The sequence below is a fragment of the Heterodontus francisci genome, chromosome 14, assembly GCF_036365525.1.
Source record: "Heterodontus francisci isolate sHetFra1 chromosome 14, sHetFra1.hap1, whole genome shotgun sequence".
NCBI classification, from domain to species: Eukaryota; Metazoa; Chordata; class Chondrichthyes; order Heterodontiformes; family Heterodontidae; genus Heterodontus; species Heterodontus francisci.
In genome coordinates, this window is record NC_090384.1 from 19,725,208 (window position 1) to 19,751,403 (window position 26,196).

The following is a 26,196-nucleotide window of genomic DNA, read 5'->3' on the forward strand; positions in this document are numbered from 1 at the left end:
TTTTTTTATTCATTCCTGGGATGTGCGCATCGCTGGCTATGTCAGCATTTATTGCCCATCCCTAATTGCCCTTAAGAAAGTGGTGATGAGCTGCCTTCTTGAACCACTGCAGTCCATGTATGGTAGGTACACCTACCTTTTTGAACCATAATCCACCCAAATCCTAGTATCTCTGTCTCCACTAACCTTCCTATCTCCTGATCCCCATTCTTCAGTCTCCATCTCTCTCCCTGACCACACCCCACCCCCATCACCAACCATGATTCCCCAGTCTCTTGCTCTCTCTCTCTTGCGAGACCCCATCCTGAACCCCCATTCCCCAGTTTCTTCTCTCCCGAGACCCATCACATTCGTCCTCTCCCCTCACCCCCACTATTCAATTTATTACTCTCATCCAAACCCCAAATACCACTCCCTCTCTTTCCAGAACCAACATCCCTAGACCCTCTCTCAACCTGCTTCCCCATGCTGCAACTCCCATTTCACATCTTCCTCTTTCCTCCTGAGCCTTCATCCCGGACCCCCATTTCCCTCTGTCATAGAGTCATAGAGCCATTTAGGGCACAGAAGAAGGCCATTCGGCCATCAAATCCATGCCGGCTCTCCACAGAGCTATGCAGTCAGTCCCACTTCCTGGCTCCGTCCCTGTAGCCCTGCAAGTCTCTTTCTCTCAGGTGGCCATCCAACTTCCTCTTGAAGTCATTGATTGTCTCCACTTCCACCACCCGCAGTGAGTTCCAGGTCATTACCATCAGCTGCGTAAAAAGGAGCCTCCTCATATTCCCCCTGCATCTTTTGCCTAAAACTTGCAATCTGTGTCCCCTAGTCCTTGCACCGTTTGTTATTGGGAACAGTTTTCCCTTGTCTAACTTATCTGCGCCTGTCATAATCTAGTACACTTCTATTAAATCTTCCCTCAATCTCCTTTGTTCTAAGGAGAACAAACTCAGCTTTTTCAGCATAAGCTTGAAACTAAAATTCCCTATCCCTGGAACCATTCTGGTAAATCTCCTCTGGACCCTCTCAAGGACCCACACATTCATCCTAAAGTATGATGACCAGAACTGGATTCAGTACTCCAGTTGGGGCCGAACCAGAGCTTCATAAAGGTTCAGCATAACTTCCTGCTTTTGTATTCAATGCCTCTACTGATGAAGCCCAAGATCCCATATGCTTTACGAACTTTCTCAATATGTCCTGCCACCTTCAAAGATCTATGTACATGCACTGCCAGGTCCCTCAGCTCCTGCACACTCTTTTGAACTGTGCCATTAAGTATTTATTGCCTTTCTCAATCCTTCTGCTAAAATGCATTACCTCACATTTGTCAGTATTAAATTCCATCTGCCATCTCTCTGCCCATTCTGCTAGCCTATCATATCATCCTCGTTGTTTGCCGTAACTCTAAGTTTGGTATCGTCAGCAAATTTTGAGATTCTACTCTGTAATCCAAGATCCAAGTCATTTATATATTTATATATATATCAAAAAGGCAAGATCCAAGTCATTTATTTATATATATATATATATATCTCTCAAAAAAGCAGTGATCCCAGCATTCACACTTGGGGAACACCACTGTCTACCATCCTCCAGTCTGAAAAACAGTGGTGGCAATGGGGTGGGCAGGCTCCGGGAGGCCTACCTGCCCCGATTCCACCTCCCGACAAGTTTATTGAGGTCAGGCGGGGGGGGGGGGGGGGGGGGGGCAGGGGGTGGGAAATCGCCCGCCCGCCCGAGGCCAATCAAGACCCTTAAGTGGCCACTTCCACGGGTATTTTACCCATGGCAAGCGGGTGTTCTGGGGACGTGAAAGGCTGCCCAATGATAGCTGCCGGCCTTTCCGCCTCCCGGTGGGGGGCGGGGGGGAGCATGGCAGTCAGGCACAGGGTGCCCGATTGAGGGCTGCCCCCACCTCTCAACCCACTCTCGGGATCCAAGACACCCCCCTCCCCCCAAAGGAGCACTCCAGCCTCACCAAGGAAGGGCCGATCCCTCCGTTGAGGCATGCCCCTACTTACCTTCCCTCCTCGATCCATGGTGTCGGTCTGGCTGCAGTCCCAGCTCCCGGTGCCGCTGCTAGGACTAAGAGCTGCCGGCCCGCTGATTGGCCAGCAGCTCACTGAGGTGGGACCTCTTCCCGCAAGTGGGTGGAAGTCCCGCGTCGGGACAGTTAAAGCCTGGGGATCTGTAAAATACGGGACGGATCCCCAGGCTAGGCAGAAGCGGGTTTGCCACCGACTTTCACATCGGAGTCCAGCTCCCGTTCATCCAGTGTAAAATTCCAGCCTTACTTTTCATATAACTGTCTAATCCCTTTTGAATGCTTCAATTGAACCTGCCTCCACCACGTTCTCAGGCAGTGCATTCGAGAATGGAAAACCCTTCTGCTATCTCCATCCCCACTTCTTTTACTAACTGGGGTGCAAGTCCCTGACAGTCAGTGCACATTCCCCAACCTCCCTTTTTCCACTGAGAACCAATCCCCAGTCTCCTTCTGTTCCTCCTCTCCATCCCCCTGAAGCCCCTTTAGCCTCTCTCTCCCCATGATTCTGAACTGTTAACTATCCCCAGTGCACCATCTGGTCTCAGTTCTCTGCAACGGAGGGACTTGGATTGGGAAGTTTCTCTTCTGCGGCATCCAATGACATTATGGAGTGAGGAGCTGTTGCTGTGTGGTGGGACATTTATAGCATAAAGTTCTCCAGGAGTGCTAGCAGTAATGCCTGGGAGATCCATGCCCATTCCAAGAGATTTGCAAACCTATTGTCTTCTGGAGTATATTGATTATTACGTTGTGCAACAGATGGAGAGATTATAGCAACATAAGTGGCCAAATCTTCAGGTATATTACATTAGCTATCAGAAAGAGTATGTGATATAAGAAATTATGAACAAAAAAAAAATCACTGACAGTTTGAATAGTCATTATATATCATACAGCCCTATACGAAGTGGCCTGGCACTTCCACTTGGCTTCACTATTTCTTCCGTTGCAATGCACCCAAATCAGACTAACCAGCAATAAAGGTCACAAAATTTTAAGCGCTAATTGCAATGAGCACAAATCAGTTTTCTGGGATCCTCTGTGCTAGTTTACAAAACATTGCACTGGAAGCTGGCCACATCCCCAGACTGAATTAATCACAGTTGTGATTTTCCTCTATTTGTGCTTCTTTGGGGGCTTTCGAGAAGGCTCTTAGCATTGAGCTGGTTCTTTTGGACTCGAGGACTGTTCTGGATACATTTTAAAAGCTTCTGAGTAGTTTTTTCTAATTTACTAAGAAACTGTCAAATCCTCTCTGGCCACAGGAGAGGTACCTGAGGATTGGAGGACAGCGAATGTGGTACCATTATTCAAGAAGGGTAGCAGGGATAAACCAGGTAATTACAGGCTGGTGAGTCTAACATCAGTGGTAGGGAACTATTGAGAAAAATTCTGAGGGACAGGATTAATCTCCACTTGGAGAGGCAGGGATTAATCAGGGATAGTCAACATGGCTTTGTCAGGGGGAGATCGTATCTAACTAACGTGATTTTAATTTTTCGAGGCGGTGACTAGATGTGTAGATGAGGGTAAAGCAGTTGATATAGTCTACATGGACTTCAGTAAGGCTTTTGATAAGGTCCCGCATGGGAGATTGGCTAAGAAAGTAAGAGCCCATGGTCTCCAGAGAAATTTGGCAAATTGGATCCAAAATTGGCTCAGTGGCAGGAGGCAGAGGGTGATGGTCGAGGGTTGTTTTGCGAGTGGAAGCCTGTGACCAGTGGTGTACCACAGGGATCGGTGCCTAGACCCTTGCTGTTTGTAGTGTACATTAATGATTTGGATGTGAATATAGGAGGTATGATCAGTAAGTTAGCAGATGATACGAAAATTGGTGGTGTCATAAATAGTGAGGAGGAAAGGCTTAGATTACAGGACGATATAGATGGGCTGGTAAGATGGGTGGAGCAGTGGCAAATGGAATTTAATCCTGAGAAGTGTGAGATGATGCATTTTGGGAGGACTAACAAGGCAAGAGAATATACAATGGATGGTAGGACCCTAGGAAGTACAGAAGGTCAGAGGGACCTTGGTGCACTTGTCCATAGATTACTGAAGGCACAGCACAGGTAGATAAGGTGGTTAGGAAGGCATATGGGATACTTGCCTTCATTAGCCAAGGCATAGAATATAAGAGCAGGGAGGTTATGATGGAGCTGTATAAAATGCTAGTTAGGCCACAGCTGGAGTACTGTGAACAGTTTGGCGGCACAGTGGCGCAGTGGTTAGCACCGCAGCCTCACAGCTCCAGCGACCCGGGTTCAATTCTGTGTACTGCCTGTGTGGAGTTTGCAAGTTCTCCCTGTGTCTGCGTGGGTTTCCTCTGGGTGCTCCGGATTCCTCCCACATGCGAAGGACTTGCAGGTTGATAGGTAAATTGGCCATTATAAATTGCCCCTCGTATAGGTAGGTGGTAGGGAAACATAGGGACAGGTGGGGATGTGGTAGGAATATGGAATTAGTATAAATGGGTGGTTGATGGTCGGCACAAAATCGGTGGGCCGAAGGGCCTGTTTCAGTGCTGTATCTCTAAACTAAACTAAACAGTTCTGGTCACTGCACTATAGGATGGATGTGATTGCACTGGAGAGGGTGCAGAGGAAATTCAGCAGGATGTTGCCTGGGCTGGAGCATTTCAGCTATGAAGAGAGACTGAAAAGGCTGGGGTTGTTTTCCTTAGAGCAGAGAAGGCTGAGGGGGGACCTGATTGAGGTGTACAAAATTATGAGGGGTATTGATAGGTTAGATAGGAAGTGACTTTTTCCCTTCGCGGAGGGGTCAATAACCAGGGGGCATAGATTTAAGGCAAGGGGCAGGAGGTTTAGAGGAAAATGTTTTCATCCAGAGGGTGGTTGGAATCTGGAACACACTGCCTGAAGAGTTGTTAGAGGCAGGAACCATCACAACATTTAAGAAGTATTTAGATGAGCACTTGAAAGGCCATAGCGTACAAGGCTACAGGCCAAGTGCTGGAAAACGGGATTAGAATAATTAGGTGCTTGATGGCTGGCGCAGACACGATCGGCCGAAGGGCCCGTTTCTGTGCTGTATAACCCTATGACTCTGTGACTACTGCATAACAATATAACGAGCAAATGGTTCTGTATAATTTTTCAAAGTCATTTTGAATTATTTAAAATCAGGTTACTCAGTTGGTGATCTGGACACTGATTAAAATGCTTATTTTTTTGTGATAAACCCATTTTCAGCTGTATTAACCAAGTTATCAGTCTTAAATACATCAAAGAATATTTTATAAAGACATTTTTAAAAAAATGTTCTGAAGCACTGCACGATTGTGCTGGTTTATGACAGATTTTGTGTTTCCTGATAGCCAAATGAGTTCACAAAACGAGTGCAATTTTGCACCTGAATCAACGATTATATTCAAAGCAGAAGTACTAACCCATTATGTAGAAATCATACAATTGTGTATAGATCTATGCAGCCGATTTTTCTATTCGAATGAACTATGGAATTATGCTTTATATAAAATGTTAATTTTGGCAAACTCTATGGTTGAGTCGGTCAGGTACCAACTTAAAGGTTAGCTGTTCAAGGCCAACCAACATGAACCAATAACCTATTCTCATTCCATGCTTTATTATATATATCACAATTTTAAACTATGGTGAGAACTGAAGAGATTATTAAAACAAATATTCATTTTTCTGTATTTTATTAAAGTACGCCAAGAAATGTGAAAATGAGTAACCAATATATTATGTTTATTTTCTTTTAGCAAATGTATTAACAGTGAAGTACAGTGTGCCTATAACAAATCAGGTAGGTTCATTCAACGTAACATACGTTCCTTAGACATTTCATTATTTTATGAATCAATTATTCATCGAATGTAGTTTTTTTGAAGATCACAGTTTTCAAGATTTTAAGGGGAACTGATAGGGTAGATAGTGAAAAACTCCTTGCACTGGTTGGGAAATCTAGGTCCAGGGGAACTTATCCTGAAAATTAGAGCCTGACCTTTCAGATGTAAAGTTAGGAAACATTTTTACAAGCAAAGAAGGGTGGTCAAAGTTTGGATGTCCCTTCTGCACATGGCAGTTGATGCTGGGTCAATTGTTAATTTTAAACCTGATATTGATAGATTGCTATTAACGAAAGCCATTAAGGGACATGATGCAAAGGTAGGTATATGGAATTAGGCCACAGATCAGCTGTGATTTCATGACAGGCAGAACAGGCTAAATGGTCTACTCTTTTTCCTATATTCATACCTCATTTTTATTATTATTCCTTATCAGAGTGCACCTGCGTATATGATGGTAAAACGTTCCATGAAGGTGATATTATCTACCATACAACTGATGGCATTGGAGATTGCATCAAAGCAACATGTGGTGTGAATGGAACAATAAGCAGAAAAGTCTACCCATGTCCTCCTGAGACCTCCACAGTCCCCAGTACAACCCTAGTCTTCAAATCAACACCGTCTACATCCTCAGCAACAACTATCACCACTACAACTTCTATTCAAACCATGACAACTTTTGTCACTGCTACAACGACTAACACAATACCAACCAGCAAGGTAGCAACAGGTCTAACCACTACACTGGGCACAACTACAGCAATACCCACTGAAACTACATCAGAACAAAGCCAATCAACCTCAACTACTTTCTCAACATCAACAACAACAGTCACCTCCACAACAACAACTCCAACCACTACACTGAGCACAACAGTCATCCCCTCAACAACAACTCCAACCATTACACCAAGCACAACAGTCACACCCACAACAACAACTCCAACCACTACACCGAGCACAACAGTCACCCCCTCAACAACATCTCCAACCACGACCCCGAGCACAACATTTACACCCACAACAACATCTCCAACCACTACATCGAGCACAACAGTCACACCCACAACAACAACTCCAACCACTACACCGAGCACAACATTCACACCCACCACAACAACTCCAACCACTACACCGAGCACAACAGTCACACCCACAACAACATCTCCAACCACTACATCGAGCACAACAGTTACACCCACAACAACATCTCCAACCACTACATCGAGCACAACATTCACACCCACCACAACAACTCCAACCACTACACCGAGCACAACAGTCACACCCACAACAACATCTCCAACCACTACATCGAGCACAACAGTTACACCCACAACAACATCTCCAACCACTACATCGAGCACAACAGTTACACCCACAACAACATCTCCAACCACTACACCGAGCACAACATTCACACCCACAACAACATCACCAACCACGACCCCGAGGACAACATTTACACCCACAACAACTCCAACCACTACACTGAGCACAACAGTCACCCCCTCAACAACAGCGCCAACCACTACACCGAGCACAACAGTCAAACCCACAACAACATCTCCAACCACTACATCAAGCAGAACAGTCACACCCACAACAACAACTCCAACCACTACACCGAGGACAACAGTTACACCCACAACAACAACTCCAACCACTACACTGAGCACAACAGTCATCCCCTCAACAACAACTCCAACCATTACACCGAGCACAACAGTCACACCCACAACAACAACTCCAACCACTACACCGAGCACAACAGTCACCCCCTCAACAATATCTCCAACCACGACCTCGAGCACAACATTTACACCCACAACAACTCCAACCACTACACCGAGCACAACAGTCACACCCACAACAACATCTCCAACCACTACATCGAGCACAACAGTTACACCCACAACAACATCTCCAACCACTACATCGAGCACAACAGTTACACCCACAACAACATCTCCAACCACTACACCGAGCACAACATTCACACCCACAACAACATCACCAACCACGACCCCGAGCACAACATTTACACCCACAACAACTCCAACCACTACACTGAGCACAACAGTCACACCCACAACAACTGCGCCAACCACTACACCGAGCACAACATTCACCCCCACAACAACAGCGCCAACCACTACACTGAGCACAACAGTCATCCCCTCAACAACAGCGCCAACCACTACACCGAGCACAACAGTCACACCCACAACAACAACTCCAACCACTACACCGAGCACAACAGTCACACCCACAACAACATCTCCAACCACTACATCGAGCACAACAGTTACACCCACAACAACATCTCCAACCACTACATCGAGCACAACAGTTACACCCACAACAACAACTCCAACCACTACACCGAGCACAACATTCACACCCACAACAACAGCGCCAACCACTACACTGAGCACAACAGTCACCCCCAGAACAACATCTCCAACCACTACATCGAGCACAACAGTTACACCCACAACAACATCTCCAACCACTACACTGAGCACAACAGTCACACCCACAACAACAACTCCAACCACTACACTGAGCACAACAACAATAGTCACCCCCATAGCAAAAACCACTCCAGCGAGCACACCAACTATTGAAACTACATCAGAACGAAGTAAATCAACACCAACTACTTCCTTGCCATTAACAACAACAGTTACCCACACAACTTCTATTCTAACTAAAATAGTCCCTGTAAGTTCTACAACTCCTCCTAAAACAGCGCCAGTGAAGGTTAATACGACAAGTCCAGCAACAACCACTAAACTGAGCACATCAACTACTGAAACTACATCAGAACAAAGACAATCAACATCAACTACTTCTTCACCATCAACAACAACAGTCACACCCACAACAACATCTCCAACCACTACACCGAGCACAACAGTCACCCCCACAACAACAACTCCAACCACTACACCGAGCACAACAGTCACACCCACAACAACAACTCCAACCACTACACCGAGCACAACAGTCACACCCACAACATCTCCAACCACTACACAGAGCACAACAGTCACACCCACAACAACGTCTCCAACCACTACGCCGAGCACAACAGTCACACCCATAACAACAACTCCAACTACTACACCGAGCACAACAGTCACACCCACAACAACATCTCCAACCACTACACTGAGCACAACAGTCACGCCCACAACAACAACTCCAACCACTACACCGAGCACAACAGTCACACCCACAACAACATCTCCAACCACTACACTGAGCACAACAGTCACACCCACAACAACATCTCCAACAACTACACAGAGCACAACAGTCACACCCACAACAACATCTCCAACCACTACACTGAGCACAACAGTCACACCCACAACAACATCTCCAACCACTAAACTGAGCACAACATTCACCCCCACAACAACATCTCCAACCACTACACTGAGCACAACAGTCACTCCCACAACAACTCCAACCACTACACTGAGCACAACAGTCACCCCCACAACAACAACTCCAACCACTACACCGAGCACAACAGTCACTCCCACAACAACAACTCCAACCACTACACTAAGCACAACTGTCACACCCACAACAGCATCTCCAACCACTACACCGAGCACAACCGTCACCCCTACAACAACAACTCCAACCACTACACCGAGCACAACAGTCACACCCACAACAACAACTCCAACCACTACACTGAGCACAACAGTCACACCCACAACAACAACTCCAACCTCTACACCGAGCACAACAGCCACCCCCAAAACAACAACTCCAACCACTACACCGAGCACAACAGTCACACCCACAACAACAACTCCAACCACTACACCGAGCACAACAGTCACACCCACAACAACAACTCCAACAACTACACCGAGCACAACAGTCACACCCACAACAACAACTCCAACCACTACACTGAGCACAACATTCACCCCCACAACAATTGCTGCAACTACTGAAGTGACATCAGAACGAAGTGCAACATCATCAACTACTTCCCCAGTTTGCTCATGCAGAGTAAATGGACAATTGCTATCACCTGGTAAGTGTGTTGTTATTAAAATTTGCTATATAACTACTTGAAAGAGATGGTTGAAAATTATTCGTCCTATTTTCTCAAGTTATTTAGAAAATTACTTTTTGGCCCTTCCAAATGACTATAACCTTTTATTGTGTTTTCTTCCTTTCCATCCATTTTGCTTCTCTCTCTCTTGTACAGTATTCCTTTGCTGAGATAAGCATTAAAGATTTTTCTATGCTATATTCCACTCAACTTCTAGAATATATGCAAGAGTTTCCTCGATGAACCAACTGCCATTTTTCATTCTCTGACACAGAAGAGAATGTGACTTCCACATACAAAGTGACAAGATATCAGAATCTTGCACAATGTGTTGTCTTATGTAGAAGTCTGCTTCCCTTTTCTTTGACCTCTGCTGAATTTGTCCACAAAACAAAATTCATGTGTTGAAAATGTACATTTCTGATACTGCAGCTTGTTGGTACTGGTATTAGACTGGAAACCAAGGTTGACCCACTCCCATTGACATTATGCTCACTAACCTACATTGGCTCCCAGCACCTAAACTTGGCAAATTTAAAAATCTCTTTCTTCTGTTTTAATCTTTTTATGACCTCACCCCTCCCTATCTGTGGAACTTTCTCCAGCCCTGCAACCTGCTAAAAACTATATGTTCCTCCAACTCTGACCTGTGCATTCCCAGCTTCCTTCATCCTACTATTGGCAACCGTGCCTTCATCTGCCTGGACCCTACTCTGGAACTATTTCCCGAAACAACTTCGCCTGTCCAGCTACCTCTGCTTCTTTAAGACCCCTCTTAAAGCACATCTCTTAGACTAAGATTTTAGTCACATTTCCTAATATCTCCCTCTTTGACGTGGTGCCACATTTTGTCTGATTACGCTTCTGTGAAGTGCCTTGGGATGTTTCTCCACACAGCCCCATATAAATGCCGGTTATTGTTTTTCTGTTGTTGCTCCAAGTCTCAGCATGGCAAGTTGTAAAAGTGAATGCAATAAATCTGGTAATTTGCAGGCTAAGACAAGAAAAAATATCAATAAATTTGTCAGCTTGTTGTGAATACCCAAGTAGGGAAGGAAAGGGAACCTGCCAGCTCAAGCTAGACTAGCCTGCATATGATTCCTGTCCTGTGATTTGTGGGAGACGCAAAGACTTCTGAAGTGGTCAAATAAAACAAAACAGCATGAGATCAGGCTGGCTATCAAATCATGACAAGATTCAGGCAATCCCTATCACATTCTCATCGATATCTGGGGTATATTTGGAAGAGATGGAATAAAGTCCCACACAAACATCAATCAAGAGCCTAACATGATCACTTTCTTAAGCCAACAGCTCAGCACAGACCCATTAGATTGGGTTATATACTGTCAAGTCCAAAAAAGATGAAGGAAATCTTATGCTGATTGGCACCAATCACTCTTCAACTGAACTGATAACAACAGTTCTCCTTCATGTTGACTGTCATTTGGAGGAAGCACTAAGTAAAGCAAGGACACAGAGTGTACTCTGGATAGGAATTTCTTCATCAAATATTAAGGAATAGTGGCTCTATGGTACCATATCTAACCAGATTGGCTACGTCCTGTAGGACGTATCTGCCAGTTTGGGCCTGCATCAAATGGTGAGGGAACAACATAACCTCAGCATCCTCCGTGTCACAGACACATAGTAGGAATGAGCATTGTACAGCGTTTGTGAACACAAAGTATCGTATCCACAATGATGTTACTCTTCACTGTATAGTGCATCATGACCACTATGTTGGGTGAGATAAGAGCATAAGAAATGGGAGCAGGAGTAGGCCATATGGCCCCTCAAGCCTGTTTCCCCATTCAATATGATCATGACTAATCTTTGAACTCAATTCCACTTTCCCACCAGATGTCCAGGTCACTTGATTCCCCTTGAGTCCAAAAGTCTATCTATCTCAGCCTTGAATATATGCAGCAAGTGAGCATTTGGGGCAGAGAATTCCAAAGATTCGCAAATCTCTGAGAGCAGAAACTCCTCTTCATCTCAGTCTGAAATGAATCTTATAAGTTTCAATGAGATCGCCTCTCATTCTTCTAAGCTCCAGAGAGATTAGACCCAATTTACTCAACCTGTCATCAGAGGACAACCCTCCCATCCCAGGAATCTTAGCTAGTGAATCTTCATTGCACCGCCTCCAAAACAAGTATATCCTTCCTTAGATAGGGAGATCGAAACTGTACACAGTACACCAGGTGTGATGTCACCAAAACCCTGTACAATTTCAGCAAGACTTCCATATTCTTGTACTCCAATCGCCTTGTAATAAAGGCCAAAATGCGATTTGCCTTCCTAATTGCTTGCTGAACGAGCTTGCGAACTTCCTGCATTTCTTCTACAAGGACATCCAAATCTCTCTGAACATCAACATTTAAAAGTTTCTCTTCATTCAAGTATCTCTTGGAGAAAAGTGTCCTGGTAGCTCTCCCCCACCATGATGCATGCAATGTCTACGGCTCGGATTTAAACCAGACAAAGTGAGCAGAAGTTGCTCAAGTTGCAGATATTTAATGAGGAGGTTGTTGCTCGGATGTCACTGGTCTTCACAAAATCCCATATGTTGTATTCAGAGAAAGCGACATGCCCTGCCGTTTCCGTCTAACCTTGAATTAATATACAGACAAAATTATTATTCAATCAATTGTCTTAATTTTATTGAACGGTTTATCTACTTGAAGCAATTGATTTAATATAATTTCTCAACTCTCAGTTTAAACCACTTCCCCAGTTAGAGAGCAGAAAAATAGTAATACTGAACAAGCAATCACCAATCAGTACTGTCCGAAGACGTCACACCACTTTTTTCATTTTGAATTTGAAAGCAAACAACTTCTGACTTTGCTGCATTATCCCAGACCCATACTCACTAAATTATCCCAGACCCACTCTCACTGCTTTATTCCAGACCCACTCTCAATGCTTTCACCCAGACACTCTCACTGCTTTATTCCAGACCCACTCTCACTGCTTTCGCCCAGACCCACTCTCACTGCTTTATTCCAGACCCACTCTCTCTGCTTTATTCCAGACCCACTCACTGCTTTCTCCCAGACCCACTGTCACGGCTTTATCCCAGACCCACTCTCACTGCTTTATCCCAGACCGACTCTCACTAATTTATCCCAGAACCACTCTCACTGCTTTCTCCCAGACCAACTCTCACTGCTTTCTCCCAGACCCACTCTCACTGCTTTCTCCCAGACCCATTCTCACTGCTTTCTCCCAGACCCACTCTCACTGCTTTCTCCCAGACCCATTCTCACTGCTTACCCCAGACCCATTCTCACTGCTTTCTCCCAGACCAACTCTCACTGATTTATCCCAGACCCACAGTCACTGCTTTATCCCAGACCCACTCTCTCTGCTTTATTCCAGTCCCCCTTTCCCTGCTTTATTCCAGACCCCCTCTCACTGCTTTATCCCAGACCCACTCTCACTGCTCTTTCCCAGACCAACTGTCACTGTTTTCTCCCAGACACACTCTCACTGATTTCTCCCAGATCCACCCTCAAAGCTTCACTCCAGACCCACTCACACTGCTTTATCCCAGACCCACTCTCACTGTTTTCTCCCAGACCCACTCTCACAGCTTTATCCCTGACCCACTCTCACTGCTTTATCCCAGACCCACTCTTACTGCTTTATTCCAGACCCACTCTCACTGCTTTATCCCAGACCCACTCTCACTGCTTTATTCCAGACCCACTCACACTGCTTTATTCCAGACCCACTCTCACTGATTTAATACAGACCCACTCTCACTGATTTAATACAGACCCACTCTCACTTTTTTCTAACAGATCCACTCACACTGCTTTATTCCAGACCCACTCTCACTGTTTTCTCCCAGACCCACTCTCACTGCTATATCCCAGACCCACTCACACTGCTTTATCCCAGACCCACTCTCACTGATTTAATACAGACCCACTCTCACTGATTTAATACAGACCCACTCTCACTTTTTTCTAACAGATCCACTCACACTGCTTTATTCCAGACCCACTCTCACTGTTTTCTCCCAGACCCACTCTCACTGCTATATCCCAGACCCACTCTCACTGCTTTATCCCAGACCGACTCTAACTAATTTATCCCAGACACACTCTCGCTGCTTTATCCCAGACCCACGCTCACTGCTTTATCCCTGACCCACTCTCACTGCTTTATTCCAGACCCAATCTCACTGATTTATTCCAGACCCAATCTCACTGCTTTATTCCAGACCCACTCTCACTGCTTTCTCCCAGGTCCACCCTCACTGCTTTATTCCAGATCCACTCTCACTGATTTCTCCCAGATCAACCCTCACTGCTTTCTTCCAGACCCACTCTCACTGCTTTATTCCAGACCCACTCTCACTGATTTATTCCAGACCCAACTCACTGCTTTCTCCCAGATCCACTCTCACTGCTTTCTCCCAGACCCACTCTCACTGCTTTATTCCAGAGCCACTCTCACTGCTTTATTCCAGAGCCACTCTCACTGCTTTATTCCAGACCCACTCTCACTGATTTATCCCAGACCCACTCTCACTGCTTTATTCCAGACCCACTCTCACTTCTTTATTCCAGACCCACTCTGACTGCTTTATCCCAGACCCACTCTCACTGCTTTATCCCAGACCCACTCGCACTGCTTTCTCCCAGACCCACTCTCACTGCTTTCTCCCAGACCCACTCTCACTGCTTTCTCCCATACCCATTCTCACTGCTTTCTCCCAGACCCACTCTCACTGCTTTCTCCCAGACCAACTCTCACTGCTTCCTCCCAGACCCACTCTCACTGCTTTCTCCCACACCCACTCTCACTACTTTCTCACAGACCCACTCTCACTGCTTTCTCCCAGACCCACTCTCAAAACTTTCTCCCAGACCCACTCTCACTGCTTTCTCCCAGACCCATTCTCACTGCTTTCTCCCAGACCCACTCTCACTGCTTTCTCCCAGACCCACTCTCATTGCTTTCTCCCAGACCAACTCTCACTGCTTTCTCCCAGACCCATTCTCACTGCGTTCTCCCAGACCCACTCTCACTGCTTTCTCCAGACCCATTCTCACTGCTTTCTCCCATACCCACTCTCACTGCTTTCTCCCAGACCAACTCTCACTGCTTTATTCCAGACCCACTCTCACTTCTTTATTCCAGACCCACTCTGACTGCTTTATCCCAGACCCACTCTCACTGCTTTCTCCCAGACCCACTCTCACTGCTTTCTCCCAGACCCACTCTCACTGCTTTCTCCCAGACCCATTCTCACTGCTTTCTCCCAGACCCACTCTCACTGCTTTCTCCCTGACCAACTCTCACTGATTTATCCCAGACCCACTCTCACTGCTTTATCCCAGACCCACTCTCACTGCTTTCGCCCTGACCCACTCTCACTTCTTTATTCCAGACCCACTCTGACTGCTTTATCCCTGACCCACTCTCACTGCTTTATCCCTGACCCACTCTCACTGCTTTCTCCCAGACCCACTCTCACTGCTTTCTCCCAGACCCATTCTCACTGCTTTCTCCAAGACCCACTCTCACTTCTTTCTCCCAGACCAACTCTCACTGCTTTCTCCCAGACCCACTCTCACTACTTTCTCCCAGACCCACTCTCACTGCTTTATCCCAGACCCACTCTCACTTCTTTATTCCAGACCCACTCTCACTGCTTTCTCCCAGACCCACTCTCACTGCTCTCTCCCAGACGCACTCTCACTGCTTTCTCCCAGACGCACTCTCACTGCTTTCTCCCAGACCCATTCTCACTGCTTTCTCCCATACCCACTCTCACTGCTTTCTCCCAGACCAACTCTCACTGATTTATCCCAGACCCACTCTCACTGATTTATCCCAGACCCACTCTCACTTCTTTATTCCAGACCCACTCTCACTGCTTTATCCCAGAACCACTCTCACTACTTTATCCCAGACCCACTCTCACTGCTTTCTCCCAGAACCACCCTCACTGCTTTCTCCCAGAACCACCCTCACTGATTTCTCCCAGAACCACCCTCACTGCTTTCTCCCAGACCCACTCTCACTGCCTTCTCCCAGACCCACTCTCACTGCTTTCTCCCAGCCCCACTTTCACTGATTTCTCCCAGAACCACCCTCACTGCTTTCTTCCACACCCACTCTCACTGCTTTATTCCAGACCCACTCTCACTGCCTTCTCCCAGACGCACTCTCACTGCTTTCTCCCAGACGCACTCTCACTGCTTTCTCCCAGACGCACTCTCACTGCTTTCTCCCAGACGCACTCTCACTGCTTTCTCCCAGACCCACTCTCACTGCTTTCTCCCAGACCCACTCTCACTGCCTTCTCCCAGACCCACTCTCACTGCTTTCTCCCAGACCCACTCTCACTGCTTTCTCCCAGACCCACTCTCACTGCTTTCTCCCAGACGCAATCTCACTGCTTTATCCCAGACCCACTCTCACTGCTTTCTCCCAGACCCACTCTCACTGCTTTCTCCCAGACCCACTCTCACTTCTTTATTCCAGACCCACTCTGACTGCTTTATCCCAGACCCACTCTCACTGCTTTCTCCCAGACCAACTCTCACTGATTTATCCCAGACCCACTCTCACTGCTTTATTCCCGACCCACTCTCACTGCTTTATCCCAGAACCACTCTCACTACTTTATCCCAGACCCACTCTCACTGATTTCTCCCAGACCCACTCTCACTGCTTTCTCCCAGCCCCACTTTCACTGATTTCTCCCAGAACCACCCTCACTGCTTTCTTCCACACCCACTCTCACTGCTTTATTCCAGACCCACTCTCACTGCTTTCTCCCAGACCAACTCTCACTGATTTATCCGAGACCCACTCTCACTGCTTTATTCCAGATCCACTCTCACTGCTTTATCCCAGAACCACTCTCACTGACTTCTCCCAGCCCCACTTTCACTGATTTCTCCCAGACCCACTCTCACTGCTTTCTCCCAGACCCACTCTCACTGCTTTCTCCCAGACCCACTCTCACTGCTTTCTCCCAGCCCCACTTTCACTGATTTCTCCCAGAACCACCCTCACTGCTTTCTTCCAGACCCACTGACACTGCTTTATTCCAGACCCACTCTCACTGCCTTCTCCCAGCCCCACTCTCACTGCTTTATCCCAGACCCACTGTCACTGCTTTCTCCCAGACCCACTCTCACTGCTTTCTCCCAGATGCAATCTCACTGCTTTCTCCCAGACCCACTCTCACTGCTTTCTCCCAGACCCACTCTCACTTCTTTATTCCAGACCCACTCTCACTGCTTTCTCCCAGACCAACTCTCACTGCTTTATTCCAGACCCACTCTCACTTCTTTATTCCAGACCCACTCTGACTGCTTTATCCCAGACCCACTCTCACTGCTTTCTCCCAGACCCACTCTCACTGCTTTCTCCCAGACCCACTCTCACTGCTTTCTCCCAGACCCATTCTCACTGCTTTCTCCCAGACCCACTCTCACTGCTTTCTCCCTGACCAACTCTCACTGATTTATCCCAGACCCACTCTCACTGCTTTATCCCAGACCCACTCTCACTGCTTTCGCCCTGACCCACTCTCACTTCTTTATTCCAGACCCACTCTGACTGCTTTATCCCTGACCCACTCTCACTGCTTTATCCCTGACCCACTCTCACTGCTTTCTCCCAGACCCACTCTCACTGCTTTCTCCCAGACCCATTCTCACTGCTTTCTCCAAGACCCACTCTCACTTCTTTCTCCCAGACCAACTCTCACTGCTTTCTCCCAGACCCACTCTCACTACTTTCTCCCAGACCCACTCTCACTGCTTTATCCCAGACCCACTCTCACTTCTTTATTCCAGACCCACTCTCACTGCTTTCTCCCAGACCCACTCTCACTGCTCTCTCCCAGACGCACTCTCACTGCTTTCTCCCAGACGCACTCTCACTGCTTTCTCCCAGACCCATTCTCACTGCTTTCTCCCATACCCACTCTCACTGCTTTCTCCCAGACCAACTCTCACTGATTTATCCCAGACCCACTCTCACTGATTTATCCCAGACCCACTCTCACTGCTTTATTCCAGACCCACTCTCACTGCTTTATCCCAGAACCACTCTCACTACTTTATCCCAGACCCACTCTCACTGCTTTCTCCCAGAACCACCCTCACTGCTTTCTCCCAGAACCACCCTCACTGATTTCTCCCAGAACCACCCTCACTGCTTTCTCCCAGACCCACTCTCACTGCCTTCTCCCAGACCCACTCTCACTGCTTTCTCCCAGCCCCACTTTCACTGATTTCTCCCAGAACCACCCTCACTGCTTTCTTCCACACCCACTCTCACTGCTTTATTCCAGACCCACTCTCACTGCCTTCTCCCAGACGCACTCTCACTGCTTTCTCCCAGACGCACTCTCACTGCTTTCTCCCAGACGCACTCTCACTGCTTTCTCCCAGAACCACTCTCACTGCTTTCTCCCAGACCCACTCTCACTGCTTTCTCCCAGACCCACTCTCACTGCTTTCTCCCAGACGCACTCTCACTGCTTTCTCCCAGACCCACTCTCACTGCTTTCTCCCAGACCCACTCTCACTGCTTTCTCCCAGACCCACTCTCACTTCTTTATTCCAGACCCACTCTGACTGCTTTATCCCAGACCCACTCTCACTGCTTTCTCCCAGACCAACTCTCACTGATTTATCCCAGACCCACTCTCACTGCTTTATTCCCGACCCACTCTCACTGCTTTATCCCAGAACCACTCTCACTACTTTATCCCAGACCCACTCTCACTGATTTCTCCCAGACCCACTCTCACTGCTTTCTCCCAGCCCCACTTTCACTGATTTCTCCCAGAACCACCCTCACTGCTTTCTTCCACACCCACTCTCACTGCTTTATTCCAGACCCACTCTCACTGCTTTCTCCCAGACCAACTCTCACTGATTTATCCCAGACCCACTCTCACTGCTTTATTCCAGATCCACTCTCACTGCTTTATCCCAGAACCACTCTCACTGACTTCTCCCAGCCCCACTTTCACTGATTTCTCCCAGACCCACTCTCACTGCTTTCTCCCAGACCCACTCTCACTGCTTTCTGCCAGACCCACTCTCACTGCTTTCTCCCAGACCCACTCTCACTGCTTTCTCCCAGCCCCACTTTCACTGATTTCTCCCAGAACCACCCTCACTGCTTTCTTCCAGACCCACTGACACTGCTTTATTCCAGACCCACTGTCACTGCCTTCTCCCAGCCCCACTCTCACTGCTTTATCCCAGACCCACTGTCACTGCTTTCTCCCAGACCCACTCTCACTGCTTTCCCCCAGATGCAATCTCACTGCTTTCTCCCAGACCCACTCTCACTGCTTTCTCCCAGACCCACTCTCACTTCTTTATTCCAGACCCACTCTCACTGCTTTCTCCCAGACCCACTCTCACTGCTTTCTCCCAGACGAACTCTCACTGCTTTCTCCCAGACCCATTCTCACTGCTTTCTCCCAGACCCACTCTCACTGCTTTCTCCCAGACCAACTCTCACTGATTTATCCCAGACCCACTCTCACTGCTTTATTCCAGATCCACTCTCACTGCTTTATCCCAGAACCACTCTCACTGACTTCTCCCAGCCCCACTTTCACTGATTTCTCCCAGACCCACTCTCACTGCTTTCTCCCAGACCCACTCTCACTGATTTATCCCAGACCCACTCTCACTGCTTTATTCCAGACCCACTCTGACTGCTTTATCCCAGACCCACTCTCACTGCTTTCTCCCAGACCAACTCTCACTGATTTATCCCAGACCCACTCTCACTGCTTTATTCCCGACCCACTCTCACTGCTTTATCCCAGAACCACTCTCACTACTTTATCCCAGACCCACTCTCACTGATTTCTCCCAGACCCACTCTCACTGCTTTCTCCCAGCCCCACTTTCACTGATTTCTCCCAGAACCACCCTCACTGCTTTCTTCCACACCCACTCTCACTGCTTTATTCCAGACCCACTCTCACTGCTTTCTCCCATACCAACTCTCACTGATTTATCCCAGACCCACTCTCACTGCTTTATTCCAGATCCACTCTCACTGCTTTATCCCAGAACCACTCTCACTGACTTCTCCCAGCCCCACTTTCACTGATTTCTCCCAGACCCACTCTCACTGCTTTCTCCCAGACCCACTCTCACTGCTTTCTCCCAGACCCACTCTCACTGCTTTCTCGCAGCCCCACTTTCACTGATTTCTCCCAGAACCACCCTCACTGCTTTCTTCCAGACCCACTGACACTGCTTTATTCCAGACCCACTCTCACTGCCTTCTCCCAGCCCCACTCTCACTGCTTTATCCCAGACCCACTGTCACTGCTTTCTCCCAGACCCACTCTCACTGCTTTCTCCCAGATGCAATCTCACTGCTTTCTCCCAGACCCACTCTCACTGCTTTCTCCCAGACCCACTCTCACTTCTTTATTCCAGACCCACTCTCACTGCTTTCTCCCAGACCAACTCTCACTGCTTTATTCCAGACCCACTCTCACTTCTTTATTCCAGACCCACTCTGACTGCTTTATCCCAGACCCACTCTCACTGCTTTCTCCCAGACCCACTCTCACTGCTTTCTCCCAGACCCACTCTCACTGCTTTCTCCCAGACCCATTCTCACTGCTTTCTCCCAGACCCACTCTCACTGCTTTCTCCCTGACCAACTCTCACTGATTTATCCCAGACCCACTCTCACTGCTTTATCCCAGACCCACTCTCACTGCTTTCGCCCTGACCCACTCTCACTTCTTTATTCCAGACCCACTCTGACTGCTTTATCCCTGACCCACTCTCACTGCTTTATCCCTGACCCACTCTCACTGCTTTCTCCCAGACCCACTCTCACTGCTTTCTCCCAGACCCATTCTCACTGCTTTCTCCAAGACCCACTCTCACTTCTTTCTCCCAGACCAACTCTCACTGCTTTCTCCCAGACCCACTCTCACTACTTTCTCCCAGACCCACTCTCACTGCTTTATCCCAGACCCACTCTCACTTCTTTATTCCAGACCCACTCTCACTGCTTTCTCCCAGACCCACTCTCACTGCTCTCTCCCAGACGCACTCTCACTGCTTTCTCCCAGACGCACTCTCACTGCTTTCTCCCAGACCCATTCTCACTGCTTTCTCCCATACCCACTCTCACTGCTTTCTCCCAGACCAACTCTCACTGATTTATCCCAGACCCACTCTCACTGATTTATCCCAGACCCACTCTCACTGCTTTATTCCAGACCCACTCTCACTGCTTTATCCCAGAACCACTCTCACTACTTTATCCCAGACCCACTCTCACTGCTTTCTCCCAGAACCACCCTCACTGCTTTCTCCCAGAACCACCCTCACTGATTTCTCCCAGAACCACCCTCACTGCTTTCTCCCAGACCCACTCTCACTGCCTTCTCCCGGACCCACTCTCACTGCTTTCTCCCAGCCCCACTTTCACTGATTTCTCCCAGAACCACCCTCACTGCTTTCTTCCACACCCACTCTCACTGCTTTATTCCAGACCCACTCTCACTGCCTTCTCCCAGACGCACTCTCACTGCTTTCTCCCAGACGCACTCTCACTGCTTTCTCCCAGACGCACTCTCACTGCTTTCTCCCAGACCCACTCTCACTGCTTTCTCCCAGACCCACTCTCACTGCTTTCTCCCAGACCCACTCTCACTGCTTTCTCCCAGACGCACTCTCACTGCTTTCTCCCAGACCCACTCTCACTGCTTTCTCCCAGACCCACTCTCACTGCTTTCTCCCAGACCCACTCTCACTTCTTTATTCCAGACCCACTCTGACTGCTTTATCCCAGACCCACTCTCACTGCTTTCTCCCAGACCAACTCTCACTGATTTATCCCAGACCCACTCTCACTGCTTTATTCCCGACCCACTCTCACTGCTTTATCCCAGAACCACTCTCACTACTTTATCCCAGACCCACTCTCACTGATTTCTCCCAGACCCACTCTCACTGCTTTCTCCCAGCCCCACTTTCACTGATTTCTCCCAGAACCACCCTCACTGCTTTCTTCCACACCCACTCTCACTGCTTTATTCCAGACCCACTCTCACTGCTTTCTCCCAGACCAACTCTCACTGATTTATCCCAGACCCACTCTCACTGCTTTATTCCAGATCCACTCTCACTGCTTTATCCCAGAACCACTCTCACTGACTTCTCCCAGCCCCACTTTCACTGATTTCTCCCAGACCCACTCTCACTGCTTTCTCCCAGACCCACTCTCACTGCTTTCTCCCAGACCCACTCTCACTGCTTTCTCCCAGACCCACTCTCACTGCTTTCTCCCAGCCCCACTTTCACTGATTTCTCCCAGAACCACCCTCACTGCTTTCTTCCAGACCCACTGACACTGCTTTATTCCAGACCCACTGTCACTGCCTTCTCCCAGCCCCACTCTCACTGCTTTATCCCAGACCCACTGTCACTGCTTTCTCCCAGACCCACTCTCACTGCTTTCCCCCAGATGCAATCTCACTGCTTTCTCCCAGACCCACTCTCACTGCTTTCTCCCAGACCCACTCTCACTTCTTTATTCCAGACCCACTCTCACTGCTTTCTCCCAGACCCACTCTCACTGCTTTCTCCCAGACGAACTCTCACTGCTTTCTCCCAGACCCATTCTCACTGCTTTCTCCCAGACCCACTCTCACTGCTTTCTCCCAGACCAACTCTCACTGATTTATCCCAGACCCACTCTCACTGCTTTATTCCAGATCCACTCTCACTGCTTTATCCCAGAACCACTCTCACTGACTTCTCCCAGCCCCACTTTCACTGATTTCTCCCAGACCCACTCTCACTGCTTTCTCCCAGACCCACTCTCACTGCTTTCTCCCAGACCCACTCTCACTGCTTTCTCCCAGACCCACTCTCACTGCTTTCTCCCAGACCCACTCTCACTGCTTTCTCCCAGACACACTCTCACTGCTTTCTCCCAGAACCACTCTCACTGCTTTATTCCAGACCCACTGACACTGCTTTATTCCAGACCCACTCACACTGCTTTATCCAAGACCCACTCTCACTGATTTAATACAGACCCACTCTCACTGTTTTCTCCCAGATCCACTCACACTGCTTTATTCCAGACCCACACTCACTGATTTATTCCAGACCCACTGTCACTGATTTATTACAGACCCACTCTCACTGTTTTCTCCCAGACCCTCTCTCACTGCTTTATTCCAGACGCACTCTCCACTGCTTTATCCCAGACCCACTCTCACTGCTTTCTCCCAGACCCACTCTCACTGCTTTCTCCCAGACCCAGTCTCACCGCTTTCTCCCAGACAAACTCACACTGCTTTCTCCCTGACCCACTCTCACTGCTTTATCCCAGACCCACTCTCACTGCATTCTCCCATACCCACTCTCACTGCTTTCTCCCTGACCAACTCTCACTGCTTTGTCCCTGAACACTCTCACTGCTTTATCCCAGACCCACTCTCACTGCTTTATCCCAGACCCACTCTCGCTGCTTTATCCCAGACCCACGCTCACTGCTTTATCCCTGACCCACTCTCACTGCTTTATTCCAGACCCAATCTCACTGATTTATTCCAGACGCAATCTCATTGCTTTATTCCAGACCCACTCTCACTGCTTTCTCCCAGACCCACTCTCACTGCTTTATTCCAGACCCACTCACACTGATTTATTCCAGACCCAACTCACTGCTTTCTCCCAGATCCACTCTCACTGCTTTCTCCCAGACCCACTCTCACTGCTTCATTCCAGAGCCACTCTCACTGCTTTATTCCAGACCCACTCTCACTGCTTTATTCCAGACCCACTCTCACTGCTTTATCCCAGACCCACTCTCACTGCTTTATCCCAGACCCACTCTCACTGCTTTATTCCAGACCCGCTCTCACTTCTTTATTCCAGACCCACTCTGACTGCTTTATCCCAGACCCACTCACACTGCTTTCTCCCAGACCCACTGTCACTGCTTTCTCCCAGACCCACTCTCACTGCTTTCTCCCAGACCCACTCTCACTGCTTTCTCCCAGACCCATTCTCACTGCTTTCTCCCAGACCCACTCTCACTGCTTTCTCCCAGACCAACTCTCACTGCTTTCTCCCAGACCCACTCTCACTGCTTTCTCCCAGACCCATTCTCACTGCTTTCTCCCAGACCCACTCTCACTTCTTTCTCCCAGACCCACTCTCACTGCTTTCTCCCAGACCCACTCTCACTGCTTTCTCCCAGACCCACTCTCACTGCTTTCTCCCAGACCCACTCTCACTGCTTTCTCCCAGACCCACTCTCACTACTTTCTCCCAGACCCATTCTCACTGCTTTCTCCCAGACCCACTCTCACTGCTTTCTCCCAGACCCACTCTCACTGCTTTCTCCCTAACCCATTCTCACTGCTTTCTCCCATACCCACTCTCACTGTTTTCTCCCAGACCAACTCTCACTGCTTTATTCCAGACCCACTCTCACTTCTTTATTCCAGACCCACTCTGACTGCTTTATCCCAGACCCACTCTCACTGCTTTATCCCAGACCCACTCGCACTGCTTTCTCCCAGACCCACTCTCACTGCTTTCTCCCAGACCCACTCTCACTGCATTCTCCCAGACCCATTCTCACTGCATTCTCCCAGACCCATTCTCACTACTTTCTCCCAGACCCACTCTCACTGCTTTCTCCTAGACCCACTCTCACTGCTTTCTCCCACACCCACTCTCACTACTTTCTCACAGACCCACTCTCACTGCTTTCTCCCAGACCCACTCTCACTGCTTTCTCCCAGACCCACTCTCACTGCTTTCTCCCAGACCCACTCTCACTGCTTTCTCCCAGACCCACTCTCACTGCTTTCTCCCAGACCCACTCTCACTGCTTTCTCCCAGACCCACTCTCACTGCTTTCTCCCAGACCCATTCTCACTGCTTTCTCCCAGACCCATTCTCACTGCTTTCTCCCAGACCCACTCTCACTGCTTTCTCCCAGACCCATTCTCACTGCGTTCTCCCAGACCCACTCTCACTGCTTTCTCCAGACCCATTCTCACTGCTTTCTCCCATACCCACACTCACTGCTTTCTCCCAGACCAACTCTCACTGCTTTATTCCAGACCCACTCTCACTTCTTTATTCCAGACCCACTCTGACAGCTTTATCCCAGACCCACTCTCACTGCTTTCTCCCAGACCCACTCTCACTGCTTTCTCCCAGACCCACTCTCACTGATTTCTCCCAGACCCATTCTCACTGCTTTCTCCCAGACCCACTCTCACTGCTTTCTCCCTGACCAACTCTCACTGCTTTATCCCAGACCCACTCTCACTGCTTTATCCCAGACCCACTCTCACTGCTTTCTCCCTGACCCACTCTCACTGCTTTATTCCAGACCCACTCTGACTGCTTTATCCCTGACCCACTCTCACTGCTTTATCCCAGACCCACTCTCACTGCTTTCTCCCAGACCCACTCTCACTTCTTTATTCCAGACCCACTCTCACTGCTTTCTCCCAGACCCACTCTCACTGCTTTCTCCCAGACCCACTCTCACTTCTTTATTCCAGACCCACTCTCACTGCTTTCTCCCAGACGAACTCTCACTGCTTTCTCCCAGAGCCATTCTCACTGCTTTCTCCCAGACCCACTCTCACTGCTTTCTCCCAGACCCACTCTCACTGCTTTATTCCAGACCCACTCACACTGATTTATTCCAGACCCAACTCACTGCTTTCTCCCAGATCCACTCTCACTGCTTTCTCCCAGACCCACTCTCACTGCTTCATTCCAGAGCCACTCTCACTGCTTTATTCCAGACCCACTCTCACTGCTTTATTCCAGACCCACTCTCACTGCTTTATCCCAGACCCACTCTCACTGCTTTATCCCAGACCCACTCTCACTGCTTTATTCCAGACCCACTCTCACTTCTTTATTCCAGACGCACTCTGACTGCTTTATCCCAGACCCACTCACACTGCTTTCTCCCAGACCCACTGTCACTGCTTTCTCCCAGACCCACTCTCACTGCTTTCTCCCAGACCCACTCTCACTGCTTTCTCCCAGACCCATTCTCACTGCTTTCTCCCAGACCCACTCTCACTGCTTTCTCCCAGACCAACTCTCACTGCTTTCTCCCAGACCCACTCTCACTGCTTTCTCCCAGACCCATTCTCACTGCTTTCTCCCAGACCCACTCTCACTTCTTTCTCCC

The 26,196-nt window shown here is 48.5% G+C and overlaps 1 protein-coding gene across 1 annotated transcript; it reads left to right on the forward strand.

The window, feature by feature from the left end:
- The first annotated feature begins 2,037 nt into the window (after positions 1–2,037).
- On the forward strand, positions 2,038–9,862 carry LOC137376886 (mucin-2-like). Its single transcript, XM_068045843.1, has 6 exons — positions 2,038–2,146; positions 5,363–5,579; positions 5,790–5,833; positions 6,313–8,606; positions 8,717–9,240; positions 9,340–9,862. Exons 1-6 carry the CDS (start codon positions 2,038–2,040, stop codon positions 9,860–9,862), a joined length of 3,711 nt encoding a protein of 1,236 aa, XP_067901944.1.
- Positions 9,863–26,196: the final 16,334 nt, after the last annotated feature.

Bases quoted from the DNA above. Each gene is read 5' to 3' on its own strand.
- LOC137376886 (XM_068045843.1), top strand. From the start codon at position 2,038: ATGGTGTCGGTCTGGCTGCAGTCCCAGCTCCCGGTGCCGCTGCTAGGA. The intron at 5,580-5,789 runs GTACCAACTTAA...ATTTTCTTTTAG, and splicing joins TCTATGGTTGAGTCGGTCAG to CAAATGTATTAACAGTGAAG. The intron at 8,607-8,716 runs GTAAGTTCTACA...ATCAGAACAAAG, and splicing joins TTCTAACTAAAATAGTCCCT to ACAATCAACATCAACTACTT.